The sequence below is a fragment of the Oppia nitens genome, unplaced genomic scaffold (genome assembly GCF_028296485.1).
Source record: "Oppia nitens isolate AA-2021 unplaced genomic scaffold, nextdenovo-longstitch-racon4-pilon3 scaffold28_pilon_pilon_pilon, whole genome shotgun sequence".
Taxonomy (NCBI): Eukaryota; Metazoa; Arthropoda; class Arachnida; order Sarcoptiformes; family Oppiidae; genus Oppia; species Oppia nitens.
In genome coordinates this window covers 256648-278017 of record NW_026533208.1, presented here as the reverse complement: position 1 = coordinate 278017, position 21370 = coordinate 256648, and the positions used below count along the sequence as shown (strand labels likewise).

The 21370-nt window shown below is 27.6% G+C and overlaps 8 protein-coding genes across 8 annotated transcripts; 3 read left to right on the top strand and 5 right to left on the bottom strand.

Moving 5' to 3' along the window:
* Positions 1-1152: 1152 nt before the first annotated feature.
* Positions 1153-4605, top strand: LOC128954624 (uncharacterized). Its single transcript, XM_054300227.1, has 3 exons — positions 1153-2227; positions 2863-3680; positions 3765-4605. The coding sequence occupies exons 1-3, from the start codon at positions 1187-1189 to the stop codon at positions 4603-4605; spliced, it is 2700 nt and encodes an 899-aa protein (XP_054156202.1). The 5' UTR covers positions 1153-1186.
* A 694-nt stretch (positions 4606-5299) lies between these two features.
* On the bottom strand, positions 5300-6655 carry LOC128954623 (venom peptide isomerase heavy chain-like). The gene is made up of 4 exons (XM_054300226.1): positions 6311-6655; positions 5724-6207; positions 5513-5640; positions 5300-5309 (listed from the first exon to the last, which is right to left on the bottom strand). The coding sequence occupies exons 1-4, from the start codon at positions 6487-6489 to the stop codon at positions 5300-5302; spliced, it is 801 nt and encodes a 266-aa protein (XP_054156201.1). The 5' UTR covers positions 6490-6655.
* A 1507-nt stretch (positions 6656-8162) lies between these two features.
* LOC128954527 (uncharacterized) lies at positions 8163-9708 on the top strand. The gene is made up of 5 exons (XM_054300115.1): positions 8163-8357; positions 8698-8739; positions 8937-9025; positions 9181-9292; positions 9596-9708. Exons 1-5 carry the CDS (start codon positions 8204-8206, stop codon positions 9694-9696), a joined length of 498 nt encoding a protein of 165 aa, XP_054156090.1. The 5' UTR covers positions 8163-8203; the 3' UTR covers positions 9697-9708.
* A 1415-nt stretch (positions 9709-11123) lies between these two features.
* On the bottom strand, positions 11124-12093 carry LOC128954622 (plasma kallikrein-like). The gene is made up of 3 exons (XM_054300224.1): positions 11663-12093; positions 11209-11525; positions 11124-11146 (listed from the first exon to the last, which is right to left on the bottom strand). The coding sequence occupies exons 1-3, from the start codon at positions 12067-12069 to the stop codon at positions 11124-11126; spliced, it is 747 nt and encodes a 248-aa protein (XP_054156199.1). The 5' UTR covers positions 12070-12093.
* A 302-nt stretch (positions 12094-12395) lies between these two features.
* LOC128954621 (protein Mo25-like) lies at positions 12396-13544 on the top strand. Its single transcript, XM_054300223.1, has one exon. The coding sequence runs from the start codon at positions 12396-12398 to the stop codon at positions 13542-13544; it is 1149 nt and encodes a 382-aa protein (XP_054156198.1).
* Positions 13545-13938: 394 nt separating this feature from the next.
* LOC128954620 (uncharacterized) lies at positions 13939-14680 on the bottom strand. The gene is made up of 2 exons (XM_054300222.1): positions 14293-14680; positions 13939-14196 (listed from the first exon to the last, which is right to left on the bottom strand). Exons 1-2 carry the CDS (start codon positions 14569-14571, stop codon positions 13939-13941), a joined length of 537 nt encoding a protein of 178 aa, XP_054156197.1. The 5' UTR covers positions 14572-14680.
* Positions 14681-16289: 1609 nt separating this feature from the next.
* Positions 16290-17102, bottom strand: LOC128954526 (uncharacterized). Its single transcript, XM_054300114.1, has 2 exons — positions 16693-17102; positions 16290-16576 (listed from the first exon to the last, which is right to left on the bottom strand). Exons 1-2 carry the CDS (start codon positions 16978-16980, stop codon positions 16298-16300), a joined length of 567 nt encoding a protein of 188 aa, XP_054156089.1. The 5' UTR covers positions 16981-17102; the 3' UTR covers positions 16290-16297.
* Positions 17103-17549: 447 nt separating this feature from the next.
* LOC128954618 (uncharacterized) lies at positions 17550-18347 on the bottom strand. The gene is made up of 2 exons (XM_054300221.1): positions 17916-18347; positions 17550-17822 (listed from the first exon to the last, which is right to left on the bottom strand). The coding sequence occupies exons 1-2, from the start codon at positions 18258-18260 to the stop codon at positions 17550-17552; spliced, it is 618 nt and encodes a 205-aa protein (XP_054156196.1). The 5' UTR covers positions 18261-18347.
* Between the last annotated feature and the right edge of the window lie 3023 nt (positions 18348-21370).

Below are 21370 nucleotides of genomic sequence, written 5' to 3'. Positions count from 1 at the left end.
GTTTGGATTTTCCAGGTTTTCACACATTATATGATAGTTAGTAATAATAATAATAAAAAACATAACTGTTTTTTTATGTTGTTTTCTATACAAACTTACTGTATATACTAATAGTGAATAACAACATTATATACAGTATATGTAAACCAGAAGTTCATTAAACGATTGGTTTTTTTTCTTAAAGTGTGGTGTGTTTGACCTGATTCTAGACAATAGGGAACGGCATTAGGAGCACCGGTATATAAACTTAATCTCATAGACAGAAAAATTTTATGAACACACTGTTAAAAAGCCAATATTGTTTTTAAAAGTAAATTTTAGTGATACTAGTAGTGATACATCTAATTATTATTATTTGTATTTGACATCAGTTACTATACCAAAAAATACTACAGTTTAAAAAGTAAGTCAAACTTTTATAATAATAATAATAATACTATATATACTGTATATAGAAATAACTTTTCTGATACATTGAATAGTAAACTAATATATATATATAAAAATATTGATATATTAATTGGGAGAAAAAACAATATTTAGTAAAACAAATATTTATATTGTTTTTTTAAATATAAGTTTTTATTGCATGATATTTATAACTTTTTAAAAAAAATATATTAATTTGAATTGAACTTTAAAAATGAGATTAAAAGTGAAAAATACAATATAAAATTTTTTTTAGTAATAATAATAATAATTAATGTAAAGTTGAATGAAATATMTCTTTTAATATATATATAAATATTACTTCCCTTTTACTTCCCATCTCTTTTGAAAACTTTTTTTTTKTTTTGTTATTATTTGTTTGCAAATAAAACAAAAATGTATTCAAAAAAAAACTTTYTACAAAACAGTTCCACAACTTTGAGTTTCTATTGAAATAACAAAAGTTTATAAACTTTTTGTTTTTTTTAAAGAAAAAATATGTAAAATATATATTAATAAACAAATATATCAATTAATGAAAGTTTTGACATATATTTAACCAAAAAATATTTATTTATTTATTTTTCTTACTTTCAGATCATAGAAAATACATGTTTTAATAATAATTCAGATAATTCAGTGTATGTTTGAAAGAGTATCTCGTATTAAATATTTYATATTTTATGYATTAATATTTTGGACGATARCTTTTATAATGGGAAAAATTATCTACTATTTAATAACATTRTTACCACTGATGCCATATCTTAATGGTATGGATCCGATGTGGTATGAAAAGTCCGATTCAGATACAACAACAAATCAGACATCATTTTTCACAGAAAATAAACCATATTTTTTGACCATCGATGCAAATAATACAGAAAATTCTGATCAATCAAATCAAACAAATTTGACTGAATATGAGGGCCGGAGCGCTAAGTCYATGAATTTGGATAAATTAGTGGAAAACTATAGCAATAGGGATAGAGAGGCGAGAATTATCAACGATGAGAAACTGTCGATCAAGGGTTTCATACCGATAGTTGGTTTCGGTAACGATAAACACGACACCGACACTGACAGCAACGGCGAYAGTCAGGACAAACCGTTATCAGCTCAGGACTAYCCGATGGATATCCAACGGTTTGCCGATGCCTACAAACAGTACGCCCAGTCGTCAAATATCCAACAACAGCAACAACAACAACACCCGAAGCACCAACACGTCGCCGGTCCTGAAGATCAGCGTTTTATTGGAGCCGCTCTSCAGAATTTGGCCAACAGTTTCGGTAAAAAACCGWCCAGAAAACAGAGTTTTCATAGTGGATTTGAGTCGGCATATCCGGGACCCAATAGTCTGGCCAGCATTGTTAATGGTGGTAGTTTTGGCGGCGGCAGCATTGGTGGCGGTGGTGGTGGTTTTGGCGGTAACATCGGCGGYGGTGGCGGCGGCGGCGGCGGTGAATGYGTTTGTGTGCCGTTTTATATGTGCAAAAACGGCTACTTAGCCGAAGCCAAGTCAAACTCTGGTCAAATCAAATCGTCGTCAAACAATAATAATAATAATCTGCTGWCCGCTCAGTCAGTGCTCAAACAGTTTGCCGTACCGGCGCCGAAACCCATACGCCAGTATCAGCGTAAACCAGCCGCCRCTGCTGTTGTCCAGCAAAACCCGTACGAACAGTACCTACCGTTAGACGAAAGAAGTACWGACGACCTGTTGGGCGTAGCCAGCGATCAATCGGASTCATATCAGTCACAGTCGTCGGCGGCGAYGGAAGCGGCGGTCAATAATGTAAGCAATTATTATAYTTTTAATKSAATTTTAAATTTTAATAAAAATAATAATAATATATTGATATCTATATACAGTAACTATTTATCATAATTTATTATTATATTTTAGTTGTTTTAGTATATTAATAAAAAAATTGTGTGCAATTTATTATAATAATAATAATTCAAGAGTAAAATTTAGGCAATACTTCCCCCTTTGCTAATCCATGGGGGGTTCAATGAGTTTAGACTTATATATATATATAGGTTGTGCTTAATTTAGTTTTTWTTGTTGAATTAGATATACAATATTATAACAATATGATAATAAMAAAAATAATTAAATGATAATTTATGAAAATATTATTATTATTATTATCATAAATTAGTTATATCCATGTGATTACATTAAAAAAYAAATAATAATAATAATAATTTGTGGTTTTGTTGTTTCAAAAATTATKRTGTTTTTTAAAAAAGTTAAAAAAAAGGTTAATTATAGTGTAATTATCWTTTTATATAACAAGTATAGTAGAGTATAGTATTATATAATTTATTTAAAAAAACAAATTCAAATAATTTTTTATAAATAAATAAATTTAAATAATTTTTTATAAATAAATAAATTTAAATAATTTTTTTTTAATTTCATAGACCGCTCCTCAATATGCCGACGAAGTYTTGGCCCGAATGCTTGGCGTCCGATCCGATGGTTGCGGTGTTTTGCGTACATGTTGTCGGGCACAACCCCTATCGCCTGAACTTGAATTACCCGAATTTGCTCTGGCCGGACCAATCGACTATCCKAATGGTGGYCAGTTTTCSGGCGGACAGGATCTGGAATTTAACAAACGATTTACAAGTCCYTATCAGCCAAACATTCAACAAATACCCGAATATAGTAAACCTTTTGGATCGCATAAATAYGAGTTCCCGCAAACACAAAGACCACATCATCACCAACAACACCATCAACAACAACAACATCATCATCAGGTAGACGCCTATCCATCGCAAGTAGTTCAGGCCAGCTATGATTTTCTACCGAAACCGCTAAATCCTAATCATCATGGATTTGCACCCATACCGTCACGTCCTATTGCACCACAAATACCAGTACCRTTGAAACCCACTTACAATCCATCGATACGACCWGARCAAMCCRRTTATCAGCAAATTCAACCGTTAAAACCGGGTACCATWTATCCYACATATGGATCACAGGGACCTGTAGGTCATTCACTAGACAGYATTGATGGCGGTGGTAGTGGCCATTGCGGTAAACGACCAGCTGTCGGCATACACGGACGTGTCCAGAATCTCCAGTATCAGGACAGTGCTACCGAATTTGGCGAGTTTCCCTGGCATGTGGCCATACTCAAGAAACTKGGACCGGCCGACAGTCTCTACGTTTGCGGCGGTGCTATTGTATCGCCATATTTTGTGGTCACAGCGGCTCATTGTCTCAAAAAGTAATTATTTTTTTTGTTATTGAAAACTTGTATTATATTACTGGACTAAACAATAACTGATAATAATTTTTTTTTGTCCATCAGATTCACTGCCCACGACCTAAAAGTTAGAATCGGGGAATGGGATGTTCACAGAGAGGACGAATTTTATCCGCATATCGAAAGATTTATCGACGATATTATAGTACATCCGGACTTTTTTGCCGGTAGTCTACTGAACGATGCGGCCCTTATTAAACTGGATTCGCCAATTGATTTTCGACAATCGCCGCACATCGGACCGGTATGTTTGCCCGAAGCGTACGAAAATTTTGCCGGTCAACGATGTTTTGTTAGCGGTTGGGGCAAAAACGCTTTCGGCCATCAGGGAGAGTTCCAGAGTGTACTGACCAAAGTCGACGTACCGGTTGTAACACATGGCGAGTGCGAACAAGCACTCAGACGTACCCGACTCGGCTACGGCTATCATCTGCATCCGAGTATGGTCTGYGCTGGCGGTGAACCCGGAAAGGATGCCTGCGATGGCGAYGGCGGCAGTGCACTGGTATGCGAAACGCGTGGCGGTATCTTCAAGGCAGTTGGTYTGGTATCGTGGGGTATCGGTTGCGGTACACCCGGTATTCCCGGTGTGTACACCAATTTGGCWCAGTTAAGGCCGTGGATTGACAGCTATATCCAGCGATTTGGTGGTCATTCGCCAGTATTTGGATCCATTGGATCGGTCGGATCGATCGGATCYAATAGTTTTGAACAACAACAAGGTTTCGGTGGAATCGATGAAAGAAGTTTTGGCGGTTCGGCGGCCAATCAAAACAACTCGACGACAGCGACAGTTGAAGASTTGAAACTTGAAGACAATAGTGATCTCAATAATCATAATAATAATAATACTAACATAACTCATACTATTGTTGAACATAATTAAAATATTGTATAATTTTTTTGTGTCGTTTATATTAATTATTACTAATATTTTTGATTAGATATTTCATTAATTGAAATATTTAAAAAAACTAAATTATAATTATTCTATATTTAAGTTTCTTAAATGRAAAGTATATGTATTTATGCATAATTTTATTTTAWTTTTTTAAAATTAATAATTGTATGTAAATTATTATTTTAATTTATGTTATTTTTTCTAATTTATAARAAATAATTGTTTAATATTACTATTATAATTAAYTTGTTTTTTAACAGTTTAAAAACTTTATGATAATTATTAATTATTTATTTTTATAAAACAATTATTGTACATTACTAACAAGTTTTTTGTAAAATATTAAAATTATATTTTATAAATACGATAATAAATTTTATTYATAATWAAAAATGTTTCAAATAAAACATTAATATTAAATTAAATAATTTCAAAAAAGTRAAACATTATTYAAAATTATTACAGGTATTATAACTTAATTTTGTTATGTTTTTTTGTAATTGATTTCAATGAAATAAATTATTAATTATTAAACAATAAAACTAATATGTAAAAAATGTAACATTTTTTTTAATTTTCAATATCTAATACTAAATACATATATCAAATAAATAAAAAGTTATACATTAGTATAAAAATTTATTATTATTTTTTTATACATTTGAGTAAACTTATCTAATTAATATAACCTAAATGTTAATAAATATATGGAAAAAAATTTATTAGATATTAWCTACTAAACTATTAGATATAAATAGTATATAAAACTAATAAAATATATAATTTATAGAATATTAATAGTTTTTATAAGAAACAAAATTTATAAAATTATTAATAGTCTTTAATAGTGTTTATAATCAAATTGATGTGTTGGGTAACAGAAACCCAATACATTGATTTGGTATTATCTTTACAACCTTTTGTACCTTTAATTAAAGTCCGGCCGATATACACACCAACCAGTATTGCACGGCTCCGGTAGGCATCAGTATACTGGACTAAAGCCGAACCTTTATCATCCTTTATGATTAAATCAATTTAAAAAAACAATGTTTTGTTTTGTAGTCATAGATAATAATCTGTATAYACTGTATATGACTTACATCACAACCGGTCGGTTTGACAAACATCGACTCCGATGGCTTTGAACACAACAATCCTTCGGGACATTCATTATGTGGACTCAACACGAAGTCAACCTTTTGCATAATATCCGGTTGTATTTCCCATTCAAATAGACTAATAAAATTATATCTATATATATAAGTATTATAGACACCCCAACCAAACATTGTTGTCAATTCCCGATTATAGTAAACACTCGCATTGTTAGGCAAACAAACCGGTGTGTTGACAAGCGGTACTGTCACACCGTCCCATATATCTATATCCAGTTCCCATGGCAGTTTATACAGTGCAATATCATACCGGCTATGAGTGTCCGATTGGTAAACATAATCGGGATGACGGTAAACATTTTTGGTGGGAACAGTCATTGTTTTGATGGCCGTCCGGCGCATAACATCCATAAATTGGACACGAATTCGATAATAATTACTGGCCGATGGATTATCTTTATCCCCGGGCCTATATTTATTTATTTTTTCAACAAAACAATGGATTAAACTAATTGACTAAATTAACACATAATATTAAATTTTATTAAAATATATATTAAATTTTTAAATACCAAAAATTACAACTGGCGGCTGTCAGCACCCATTGTTTATGTATTATAGTTCCTCCACATTCCCAATAAGCGGACGAAACAAATTTGCCTCTTTTATTGTACGGCATATCGTAGTGAATGATGACACTCCACGGGGACTCACCATACTTGGCATTAGAGCCACCATATAGTCGATTCATATGGTTGTCATCAATTAGATAGTAGGCACCGATAGAGTCGATTATCTTTGTATTATTKACCGCATGTTTGAAACATTTTCGTTGCGGTTTGGCTGTTGTCTGACTGATGGCAAACTGATAGCCACAGTAGTCACTGGTTATACCATTGCCGTAATGACCGATACTGACAAATGCGGACAAATACAGTGATTCAAAAACAGTTATCAATAAATATATTTTTATGATTTTCATTTTATTTCATTCAATCAATCAATGTCTGAATTKTATATAACAGTTTTGAATTATAGTTTAAAGTATAACAAAATAAAGTAAAAMATTATATTTCTCGCACACATTAAATTAAAATRGTTTTAATTATATTATTTATGATATAATAACTACAGATTCACGTGTAATAACGTGTAATATTGTCAAACATTTATTATTATATATTATATTTCTATTCCAAACAAATAGATATTTTGTTTTTTTGCCAACACTAATAATACTTAGCACTTAATTTATACTAAATAAAAATTATCAAATAAATAACAATTAATATTTCTTATACAGAAATCTATTAAAATATAAATTATTTATTAAATTTATAGTAAAAAAAAAATTGAATTATATATTGTTTCTAATTGTATCTAAAATCCAATTGATATGTTTGGCAACAGAAACCCAATACATGGTTTTGGTATTATCTTTACAACCTTTTGTACCTTCAATTAAAGTCCGGCCGATATACACACCAACCAGTATTGCACGGCTCCGGTAGGCATCAGTATACTGGACTAAAGCCGAACCTTTATCATCCTTTATGATTAAATTAAATTTTAAATAAAAAATATTTAGTTATAATTAAATAAATTTAAAAAAAACAAATAATTTAAAAATTAATTTTTAAATAAAAAAAATCAATTTCAAATTTTTATTGTAAAAGTAGTACCTATTTTATGACTTAAATTTATATATATATGATTAAAATGCTAATTAAAATAGAAATATTTAAAACAGTTATATATATAATAATATTAGTATTTAAAATAATTTTTTATGTTTTTATAGATTAAATAGCAAATTTTTATTATACAATTAATTAGAAATATGTTATAAATTTTTTTTATAATAATAGATTAAATTTAATTCTAAATAATTTGTAAAACTATTTTTTTTAAACATAATTTATATATATTTTTTATTTTAAATTTAAAAAAAAACAAATATGTTAAATTTATATGTACATGTACTGTATATAATTAAAATGGTATTAATAGAATTAGTTTACACACTGTTATGTATATTATGTAGTATAGAGTGACCAAAAAATATTTTTAGATAACTATACTGTATTTGATTTCACTTTTATATAATATATATATATATATATTCTGATAATATTAATTTATAATATTTATTAATTTTTATGTACAAATGTATTTTTGTATAATGAAAAATAATATARTTAAATYTTAAATTATTTGTCTTAATTATATTTATATATTTTTCAAAAATAAAAATAAAAAAATTACTATTAGGTGTCATTATAATTATTTTTAATTTCATGTAATAATTTCATTTGWATTAATTTAATTWAAAAAAAATCTAATATAATTTTTTTTTGTTGWGTTTATAGTAACAGCAAAAATAATAATAATAATAACCAAAWATCAAAATTTATTTAGTTATACTATTTTTTTCTTAATWGAAGTTTTRCAAACAAACAAACAAAATGAAATTAAATTTTTTAATTAGCATTTATTTGATTATATTATTAATTATATTAATTKATGTCAATTTTAATGTCAATTGTTATAATAATAAACAAAGTGTAAATAAAAATGGTGGTTATGGCAAAAATAATGGACAAGGAGGCGAACACGAAGGTAAACAATTAGATTAGGGTAGGGTAGATTATTAATATATGGTGTGTCCAGGGTATTTAAATAAATATTTTAATTATTATGTATTGTTTATATTTATCATATTGATATATATATATATATATATTTATTTATATATATTATATAAACTTTTTTTTATAAATATTTGACAAATGATTAAAAAAAGTTTTTAGTTTAACAAATTACAATAAATTAGCTACTGTATATAAATAAATATATATATATAATTTAGTTAGTTTATTAATTAATTAAATTTAAATAATTATTTAAAAACAATATACAGATATTATTAATAATTACGATATTTATCCCGAATCATTAGTTGCTGGACAACAATACAATGGAGGACAGGGTGGACATGGAGGTAGGCTATTATGTTTGAGCTWATAATAATAATAATTAACTAAAAAACAACTATTATYAAGTTAARTGTTTGTTTATTTTAGTYATACATATTTAAAAAATTATGATATATGGTTTGTTATAATTTTTAAATAATAATTTTTTTWATTTATATTTTTATTATTATTATKCCTGGATCATTTATTATTAATACCCAAGTAATAAATGCTGGTATTAATATCAATGGTTTAGTAAATAGTAATGGTATTGCAAATGGAAACTCGCCGTCAATTAATACTGGRAACATAGTATATAATTAATTATAAATAATTAAAATAAATTTAACTAGATAACTAATGTATTTTTTTACTTTAATATATATATATATATATATATATATATATATATATTAGTAGTAATAATTAATTTCAATTTTAAATCTCAATTTAATTTTAACTATTAGATTAATAATCATATAAATGGAGGACATGGAGATTATGAAGAACATGGAGGACATGTAGGACATGGAGGCTATGAAGGTTATGGAGGACATGGTGGTTATGGAAAACATGGAGGTAGGCAAATATATTGATTATAATAATAATAGATAAAGGGAACATAAATTAACTATTAAAATACTAAAATAACATTAATAACAATAATTATATATATAGCAAATTAATWGTATCTATATATAAATAATAATTTTAATTAAGTTTAATATTTTTGATTGTTTTGATTTTTAATTAGCATTATTTATTTATTCAATTTTTTTAAAAATAAAATAATAACTATATAGTTTTTATTAATATTTTTATTATTTAAAAAAATTATCTTTTAATTATYTTGTTTTTGTTGTTTAAAAATTTATACCCAAGTAATAAATACTGGTATTAATATCAATGGTATATTAAATCGTAATGGTATAGCTAATGGACATTCACCGTCAATTAATACTGGAAATATATTATATAATTAATTTAATTTACCCCCCTCGGGTGGGGATTATAAAACATATATATTATTTTTATACCCACCACCAAAAAAAAAATTAATTTAATAGTTTGTATGTTTTGTGTTTTGATATTAATCTATATCTAAATATAAATTAATTATTGTTTTTTTTAAAAACATAAGTTACAGTACATGTAATACTAATACAAATGTATTTATTTATTTTTTATTTCAATAATCAATAAATGTTTATATTTTTGTTTAAATAAGTATTTTGCATAATTTGTTTTATATATATAAAAAAAATTATATTTATATATTATTTTAGCTTTACATTTAAAAAAAAAATTATCTAATTTTTTAAATACCAAACATTACAACTGGCGGCTGTTATCACCCATTGTTTATGTATTATAGTACCCCCATATTCCCAATTTTCGGCAACAAATTTACTATTTTTATAGGGACTATCGTAGTGAATGATGACACTCCACGGGGACTCACCATACACTGCATTGACGCCACCGTATAGTCGGTTATGGTTACGCTCATGGATTAGATGATAGATACCAATTGAATCATTTATCTTTGTATTATTGATCGCATGTTTGAAACATTTTCGTTGCGGTTTGGCTGTTGTCTGACTGATGGCATATTGATAGCCACAGTAGTCACTGGTTATACCATTGCCGTAATGACCGATACTGACAAATGCGGACAAATAAAGCAATTCAAAAACAGTTATCAATAAAAAGATTTTTATGATTTTCATGTTATCTAACAAAACAAAACACACACAAAAAACAGTGGAAAAATTGATTATTGAGTAAACAGTTATTTAAAGTACATCAAAATCAAAYAATTAATTAAATRGTTATTAATATTATTAATAATTWGATTACAGATAAATCTGCACGTGTTATAACATTTTTATTTTCAATGTCTAATATTTTAWTTAGCTCTGTATTCATACTAAAACAAAAATAWMAAATWAATAAAAAATAAATATATAAATATTTATATATTTTAATTGACAACTTTTAACAAATATAACAAAACTAACTTATAAGTTAAAAAACGTTATCTATAAGTAATAATTGAATTATGGATTGTTTTTAATGGTAGATAAAATCCAATTGATATGTTTTGTYACTGAAACCCAATATAGGATTTTGGTATTATCTTTACAACCTTTTGTACCTTCARTTAAAGTCCGGCCGATATAYACACCAACCAGTATTGCACGGCTCCGGTAGGCATCAGTATACTGGACTAAAGCCGAACCTTTATCATCCTTTATAATCAAATTGTTTTTGTTTATTGTTTTTCAATAATTATAGATATTTATTATGACTTACATCACAACCGGTTGGTTTGACTCCTGAGGTCGTCTCCGATGGYTTTGAACACAATAATCCTTCGGGACATTCATTATGTGGACTCAACATGAAGTCAGACGTTTGCATAATATCCGGCTGTAATTCCCATTCATATAAACTAATAAAATTATATTTATATATATAGGTATTATAGACACCCCAACCAAACATTGTAGTCAATTCTKGTTTATCGTTATAGTAAACACTGTCATTGTTAGGCAAACAAACAGGTATGTTGACAAGTGGATAGTTGATCCAACCGTCCCATATATCGATATCCAGTTCCCATGGCAGTTTATACAGTGCAATATCGTGCTGGCTATGTTTACTAGGCTTATAAAAATAGTATGGATGACGGTAAACATTTTTTGTGGGAACAGTCATTGTTTTGATGGCTGTCCGACGCATAACATCCATAAACTGGACACGAATTCGATAATACTCTTTAATTGTTTGGTCATCGCTAGGAGTAGGCCTATTTGTTTCATCAAAAAACAACAATCAGTAAATTTATCATTTTAAAAAATTTAATAAATTATTTATTTATTTATTATTATTATATATACAGTATATATATTGTATATGTATATATATAATATGTAATTTTAATACCTAATTTTATTACAACTGGCAGCTGTTAGCACCCATTGTTTATGTAYTATAGTTCCYCCACATTCCCAATTTTCGGCAACAAATTTATTATTTTTATAGAGACTATCGTAGTGAATGATKACACTCCACGGGGAYTCACCATACACTGCATTGACGCCACCGTATAGTCGGTTACGGTTRCGCTCATGTATWAGATGATAGATACCGATTGAATCAATTATCTTTGTATTATTAACCGTATGTTTGAAACATTTTGGTTGCGGTTTGGCTGTTGTCTGACTGATGGCATATTGATAGCCACAGTAGTCACTGGTTATACCATTGCCGTAATGACCGAYACTGACAAATGCGGACAAATAAAGTGATTCAAAAACAGTTATCAATAAATAGATTTTTATGATTTTCATGTTATCTAACAAAACAAAACACAAAACAACAAAAAAAACAGTTGACTGAATCATATAACAAATAAAATACTTAAAAAACAACAAAAATAAGATAAAACTATGAATAAAATATAAATATTTCTCGCGCGTAATAATTTAATGATAGTGCACTTGTAATAGATCTGCACGTGTAATAAATATTATATATCTATAGTCATCTGATGTAAATTACACGTGAAATATAAACTATTTTTTTTAAATTAAAACATTTATAGTTGAAAATTTCAATTTGAAACTTAATTACTATTTGTAATTACTATATAAATAAATAATTGTAAATACAGGTCATGTCATTGTCGCGACTATTTCTGCCGATTTGGCGGGACTTGAAAAGTACTAACGAAATGGTAACAGCACTGGACGTTGCACTSAGGGAACAGTACGAACTGATACCACTGACCAGATTTCAGCAGCTGTTGTATCGGTTTCGTACGGAAGACACTATGAATAATGTGAAAATTATTATCAAAATATTGCGAACAATCAAAGAGATGCTCTACGGATCCATTACCGTTGAACCCGAATCGGATAATACGACCTTTCATTTGGTATCCGAACTGATCAATCGTAATCTACTGGTGCTGTTGGTCGACAAACTACCGGAGATGCCGGTCGAAGGTCGCAACGATATTACACTGATCTTTGACTATGTTATTGGTCAACAAGTGGGCACTCAGTTGATTACTGTCAATCATATCCGACAAAATCCGTCAATACTTCAGCGATTAATCAATTACTAYAGCGATCCWGAATTGGTTCCATATGTCGGACAAATACTGCGGGGATTCTTGCGTTTCGAGTGTCTGACAAAACAGCTGTTTGGCCGACAAACCGACGACCGAAAACYRCAGACAAAATATTATCTCCAGTTCTTTGATTTGATTCTACAAACAGATCTGTTTGTTGTCAGCAGCGATGTCTTCCTGACACTACACGAACTGTTTGCCCGATTCAAGACAATGGCYAAAGTGTCGGTTCAAACCGATAGCGATRTTGTTATCAGAAAACTTAATCAATTGCTAACCTCTGATGACTATTCAATCAAAAGAGAAACAATTAGTTTGGTTAAGGATTTGCTTTACGATCGAAGTCATCAAACAGTTATGAAATTATACATCAAATCTGTGGATAACTTGAAGATTRTCGACACACTAATGAAATCTGATTGTTGTTATACAGCTATCGATGGATTTATTGTGTTTTATTTGTTTGTCGCAAATCCCGATAAGGATCCCATTGTTGAGAAATATCTGGCGGACAATAAAAAACTTTATTACCAGACAATTGACAAATTGTTTGATAGCAACAAATTGAAAGTAATTGGCAAACGATATGCCAGTCTTAAAGACAATATCTATAAGAGATTCAAAGGAGAAAAAATTGTGGCCAAAGATGACAAGGAAGACGAAGACGAAACGTTAATTAAAAACAATTGATAAACAATTTTGGCTATAATTTTGTTTTTGTTTATTGTTTGTAAATATTATATAACCATAACTATTATAATTATTTGATGAAAACTATAATATTTTATTTATTATTTTAAGTTATAATACTTTTATTTTGAATTTTATTATTGTCTAGAATTATAAATCGTTATCTATTTAAACAAAAATAAATAAATACAGTATTAGTAAACTAAAGTAAAAATATATAAAATATTTAAACACTCAAAAATAMAACAACAAAAAKATATTTTTTATGAAAAAAAATTTAGTACATAAATCATATRTATATAATATACAGCAAAATACAGTATATAAAAACAATAATATAGTATTTATATAACTTATAATAATTAGTTTATTTGAAAGTAGTTGAAAGTGTTTACTAAACAACTGTTGATCCAATGGCCGCATCAATGGTGACAACAATGACGGCCATCAATAGTGATAGTCTGCCGATTGGTACGGCGGTGGCGGCGGATGTTGTAGTGACCAKAAAACAATGCAAATACTCGTCACAGACACCACCACTTGGTTTCAGTGACAGACAATTGTCAGCATTGRSTGWTAATCCWTTGTCGGTACACTTTTTCATTTCTTTGTCAAACTCTTCATCAGCTGATCCATTAACACATTTGTTAATCTAATAATTTTAATTTAGAGAAAGAAAAGTTGGTAATATTTTTTTTGGGGGTAATAATAATAATATAGAGTATAATATTAATATTATGTATTATACCATTGGTTTAATTGCACAGTAGATCTCTTTTAGTGAACAACAGGCGTTAAGATCATTATCTCCCGGTTCCGATGGTCYCTCATTCGTATGCCATCTCTTTGTAAAACAATTGCTGACTTTTTCTTCCAATTTTTTGCATTCAGGTGTCAATGGCGGCAATTGATGTCCGTAGCCATGAGTTTCCGCTGATGATGATGTCGTCGAGCATATCATACAAGCGATTGATAACAATAACAACAATACCGACGATGACGACGACGACAATACAAACAAAGACATCAAAAGTTTTGTTAATAATTCAATTGAAACGAATTATACAACAAAATTGATGATAAAAAACAAAATAAAATTCAATACAAATATCAAATCGGTTATCAAATAACAAAAATATAGTAAAAATAATTTAGTTTTTTTTTAATGAAATAAAAGTCGAATAAAAAGTAATTTATTGATTTGCACGTGTAATATAYGTGTGAAGCGCGTGAGTTAGTACACTAAAACTTTTYATTTCATTTTTTTTAATATAATTATTTTGGCAATTAAATAATGGTAAAAAAAGATTTTTATAAATATTTTTAATTTATTTTATATATACCGGTAGATAAATRCATAGATTTTTTTAAGTACAGTATTACTAGAAATTTGAAAATAATAAAAAAAATATTTATATACATATATTTAGTAGTAATACACTAGTAAATCATATAAATAACAAAAATTTAAATAACAAAATATAAATTATTTGAGAAATGTTTGAGAAATATATAAATATTATCATATATTAGTAATGATTTTTCAGTCGGTGTGTTCACCTAAACAACCGATGYAACCGACCAAACAATGGTGACAACAATGACGGRCATCAATTGTGTTAGTCTACCGATTGATACGGCGACGGTGGCGGTAGTGGTGGTGGCTGTACTGACCAGAAAACAATGCAAATACTCGTCACACACACCATCGGCGACAGTCGACAGGGGTTTCAGTGGCAAACAGTTGTCAGCATTGGGTGTAAATCCTTTGTCGGTACAGTTTTTCATAAAACTGTCAAACGTTTCATCAACTGATCCATTAACACATTTGTTAATCTAATAATTTAATTGGTTGATTATTTTTGGTTAATAATAATAATATATAATATTAATACTGTAGTGTATATGGATTACCTGACCCAATGATTTAATTGAACAGTAAACCTCTTTTAGTAGGCAACAGCCGTTAAGATCATTATCTACCGGTTTTGATGTTCCCTCAGTCTTATGCCATCTCTTTGTAAAACAATTGCTAACTTTTTCTTCCAACTTATCGCATTCAGGTGTCGTCGATGTCGTCAATTGATATCCGTCACCATGAGTTGCCATTACCACCGCTGATGATGTCATTGACAATATCATACAAACGATTGATAACAATAACAACAATACCGACGACGACGACAATACAAACAAAGACATCAAAAGTTTTATTAATAATTCAATTGAAATGAATTATACAACAAAATTGATGATAAAAAACAAAATAAAATTCAATACAAATATCAAATCGGTTATCAAACAACAAAAATATAGTAAAAATAATTAGTTTTTTTTGAATGAAAGAAAAGTCGAATAAAAAAGTATTAATTTATTGATTTGCACGTGTAATATACGTGTGAAGCGCGTGAGTTTGTACACTAAAACTTTTCATTTCATTTTTTTTATATAATTATTTTGGCAATTAAAATAATGGTAAAAAAAAATTTATAAATATTTTTAATTTGTTTTACTGTATAACAGTATATATCGGTAGATAAATACATAGATTTTTTTTAAAAGTACAGTATTACAAGAAATTTGAAAATAATAAAAAAGTAAAATATTTATATACATATATTTAATAGTAATACACTATTAAATCATATAAATAACAAAAATTTAAAACATAAATATAAATTATTTGAGAAATTTTGAGAAATATATAAATATTATCATTATATTAGTAATGATTTTTCAGTCGGTGTGTTCACCTAAACAACCAATGCAACCGACCAAACAATGGTGACAACGATGACGGACATCAATAGTGATGGTAGTTGTTGGCCAACACCGGTTGATACGACAGCGATGGCAGGGTCTGTAGTGACCAGAAAACAATGCAAATACTCGTCACACACACCATCGGCGACAGTCGACAGGGGTTTCAGTGGCAAACAGTTGTCAGCATTGGGTGTAAATCCTTTTTCGGTACAGTTTTTCATTACAGTTTCAAAATATACTTTATCTGATTCTCTTAAACACTTATTATACTATTGATTCATAGGTAGAGTTGGATAATAAAATAAAAATTGGTTACTTAAGTGATAATATAAATGACTTATTATAGTATATTATCTGTATATATATTATCTTATAATTATTGTACCCATGGTTTAGATGCACAGTCATACTCGATATAATAGCAACACTTGTTAGGATCGTCCCGTTTTGTACTGTCCTTAATATGCCATCTCTTCCTAAAACAATTTTTTATTTTAACTGCTATCTGTTTGCACTCAGGTGTCAATTTCGGCGCCAATGTCGATATTTGGTTACCGTAACCATGAGATCCCATCATCTCCGACGCCGCCGCCGCTGATGATGACACCGACCATATCATACAAACAATTGATAACAACAACACCACTGTTGCCGATAATTCAGACAAAGACATGACTACTCTGAGTCAATAGTCACTGGATTTTGATAATCACTGTTTTTTTCACAAATAAATCACACAATTGAAGGATAATACCAAAAAAATGATAACAAATTCAATACAATTTCAAATCGGTTATTAAATAACTGAAAAAATATTTATTTGAATGAAAGTATAAGAAGTCGAATAAAAAGTATATTTATTGATTTGCACGTGTAATATACGTGTGAAGCGCGTGATTGAATGAATCTATACTACAATATCTAAAAAATATTTTATCTAATTTTTATTATTATTATAGCTAAACAAATTATACTAAAAAAAATAATTACAAAACTTTATATAATAATAATTATTTATTTACCGGTAAGTGTTAAATAAAAATATTGAGTAAAAAGTTTATAAAATAATATTCAGAAATTACAAACAAACAAAAAATTACAAAAATCATAGACAGTATTGTATATAGTATTGTATAAAAATTAAAATTATTAGAAATAGTTATAAAATTATGAAATTAACACATATTTTATATATTAAGAAAACAAAATTAATTACTAATTTATTAGTTGAATGTGTGGTTTTCAATAGACAGTAACCGACGATGAGATAACAACAACAATGATGACAATAACGTCGATAACAGAAATCAATAGTAATGGTAGTCCAAGTGTTGCTGAGGAACTGCTAATAGGTCTGACCAGAAAACATTGGGAAAACTCTTTACATTTGTCAACTGATTCATTGGGATTCAATGCCATACAGTTGGCATCGTTGGCCGTAAATCCATTGTCGCTACACTTTTTCATTTCTTTGTTATACTGATCCTCTGCTGTACTGTTCAGACACTGTTTGATCTATCATTTTTTGAATAATTGGGACACAAATATTGGATCAGTTAGTTGATTGTTTGTTTGAGATGAGGACCAATTGAAATAATGATAACTTACCCACGGTTTGAATGCACAGTGGACTTCCAGTATAAAACAACAGCCATTTGGATTGACTGTCTCTGATTCCCATTGATTATACATAAGACGCCATCTCTTCTGAAAACATTTGCCCACTTTTTCTGCGGTCTGATTACACTCGGCTGTCATAACCTGTCGCCGAACCAATTGGTGATGACTGTGGTGTTGGCGCTGATGATGATGTTGTGGTTGTTGTTGATGTTGTAGACTCACATGAGTTGCCGTCGTCGCCGATACCGACCATCCCATAGAAGTTATTGATAACAATAACATCAACAACAATACCGACGATACAATCAATGACATGACGTTCCGATGGATCATACAATTGATAATCACTTTTTTTGTTTGAATAATCAATTGATGAAAAAATAGTGATAATAAATATTTGTTACAATTCCTAATCGGTTGTCAAAACAAAAATGTGAAATTATTTATTTTTTAATAAATGAATAAAAATCCGGTAATTTTCAATTTGCACGTGAAATCAATTGAAAAGCGCGTGAGTTAGCTCTCAATAAAACTTTTTCAAAATGAAAATTAATTTTTTTATGTATAGCGAGATATGAATTGTATTATTAGGTTTGATTAATACCAGTGTCAGATATATATATTATATGAATTATTAACAACAAAAAATTAATAGTAAATGTATTTATTAATAGTTTTTACTGTTTTGTTTGATTATTATTATTATTATCAATATATCTAACACTTTTACCAACTTTTTGATGACATTTTGGCAACTATTTTAGGTATTACCAGTCATTACTATAAGGCGATTAAATATGTATAAAAAACTTATAACAAAAATCATAGTCAAAGTATGATATAAAATAAAATGTCAATAAATTTTGTTTAATTAACAAAATTTAATTTTATAGACAAATAATTATAAAATACTAAAAATTCATAACAATAGTGATATATATATATATATACTGTATTTATAATTATTAGTTGTGATTATGTGTTTTCAATAGACAATATATATAAATTAAGATATTTTTTATTAACTTATTAAAATTATGTTAACTAACTAATATTAAAAGTAATAATAATAAAGTTGAGCAATACTAATTACTGTAAAATTAATTAATTATTTTTACTTTAATTTTAGTCATATTATATTAGCTACTTCAAATACATACAATTAGAAAAATTAAGATTTATAAAAAATAATATATTTATTTAATATCTAAGTTTTGAATATTTTGAATTATTTTTTATATATTTAATAAATGAAAATTGAGCTTATTTTAATTATTTATTTAGTTTTTGACAACAAAATAGGAAAAAACAATATAATTAAATTAACAATTTATCGAGCAATTGTTATACTAATTGTTGTTATTGTAATAAGATTATTGCATTATATATACCCTATATATATATATATATATATATATCACTAATTAGATATTAATATATTGTATTGAATATATGAATGTATATAAAAAATTTTAATAATTATCATAATAAAAATCAATAGTATCATTAAACAAAAAAATTATTCACATTTATCTTAAAACTGCAAAATAAATTTTATTTAAAATTTTAATAAATTAACATAAAATTATTATCGTAAATAGAAACTATACTTTATTTTGTTGTTATTGATATATTTACAACCCTATTATCCTATAATTTATAAATATAGACTATTATGGATATAATATTGTAATTATTTACATATTTATATCTAAATATATTTATAAATCTAAATAGTTTAACATTATCAAGGTCAAAACAAACAAATAGGTACCAAATAAAATTAAAAATATTAATAATAAGAGATTATAGTATAGAGTCTATACATTTATTTTTTAAAATTAGTAACAATTACCTACTGTATTGTAATGTACTTAAATAAAAGCAGGAAAAATATTATCTTTTTAATCCATTAAGTAAATATACTAGGTAAATTAAGAAACTAGTTTCAGATTAAAACAATTTTATAAATATACAATATGTAAACAAAATAGGTATATATATAATAGGTATGATATACATTGTATACAATATATTCTGTATATAAATAGAGGTTTCAAATAAAATTATTAAAGTATTTATCTAAAAGTATTTTTAATGTAAAACTTTACAATTACTTTTGTTGTAATAAAAATAACTGATAATTACTTATTATTTTTTTTATATAAGTACAGTAAATATATTATCATTAAACTAATTTTTTAAAAATATATACGGTATATATAGTATATATTAAATAAACTAATTTTTGATAAATCTATATATTTGAAAATATACAGTTCATAGTAGGTATGCCTACTATTACTGGCGATAATACGGTCGACGATCCGCAAATAGATAGTACCGATGATAGGTTCAGTTTGGCGGCCAAACAATTGGCTGATGACCTACTATGCGGTATATGCCTGGAAATAGTGGCCGATCCAGTAGTAACACCATGTTGTCGGCAACTATACTGTCGCCGATGTATGAATCGATGGCTGCTAACTGGTTCCCGACTTAATATATGTCCATTGGACAGTAAACATCTAACTGTCCAACAGTTGATGATACCGCCTTTGATTATAACTAATCTGATACTGTTATTAACTGATGATAATAATAAAGGTATGTATATTATATATAAATATATAAAAGTCTATTAAATTTAATATATTATATATAACTAAATAATAATTATTTGTTTAAAAATATTTAGAAATTGACAAAAAAATACAAAACTATATCTAATATTTAATAAATTACTTAATTATTATTTAGAAATATTTAAATAAAAAATATTTAAACTCTATTTTTAAATAAATTATATATCAATTAGTATTTAGTTAGCTTTATTTTAAAAATAAATAATTAGTGTAAATATAAATTAAATATTAATATATAAAAAATTCCATTAGGAAATATACTATGATATATATATTTAACATTTAATACTAATATAAGTAATGATATTGATATTCATAATGATATATACTGTATATACAGTATATTGAAAATATTACTTATTATTAAATTTTTGCATTTGATATAAATTCAATTTCAATAAAATCAAAAAAAATCAATTGCAAATAGTTTTACAGTATTTTTGTAGTCTATACTAATATTTTTCATATAATTATTGTCTCCAAAAAAAAAAGCTATTGTCATGACTGGTAATATGAGACGAATAGTGTCCATCGGTAGTACACAGTCGACACCGACGACGGCTAACATTCCCGAGTGGACAGCGTTTCTATGTTTCGTTTGCTGTCACTATGATGAAGATAATCAACACGTGATGAGCGCGTGCGGCCACGAGCTGTTATGCCTGATATGTTTGGCTAATAATAATTCGTGTCACGAATGTGGAAATACTGTTGGCGCCGGCGGAACCCGAAAAACGCGTGCATCTAATAAAGCGCACATCCGACACGTGTTGGATATGATTACAATCAACTGCAAGT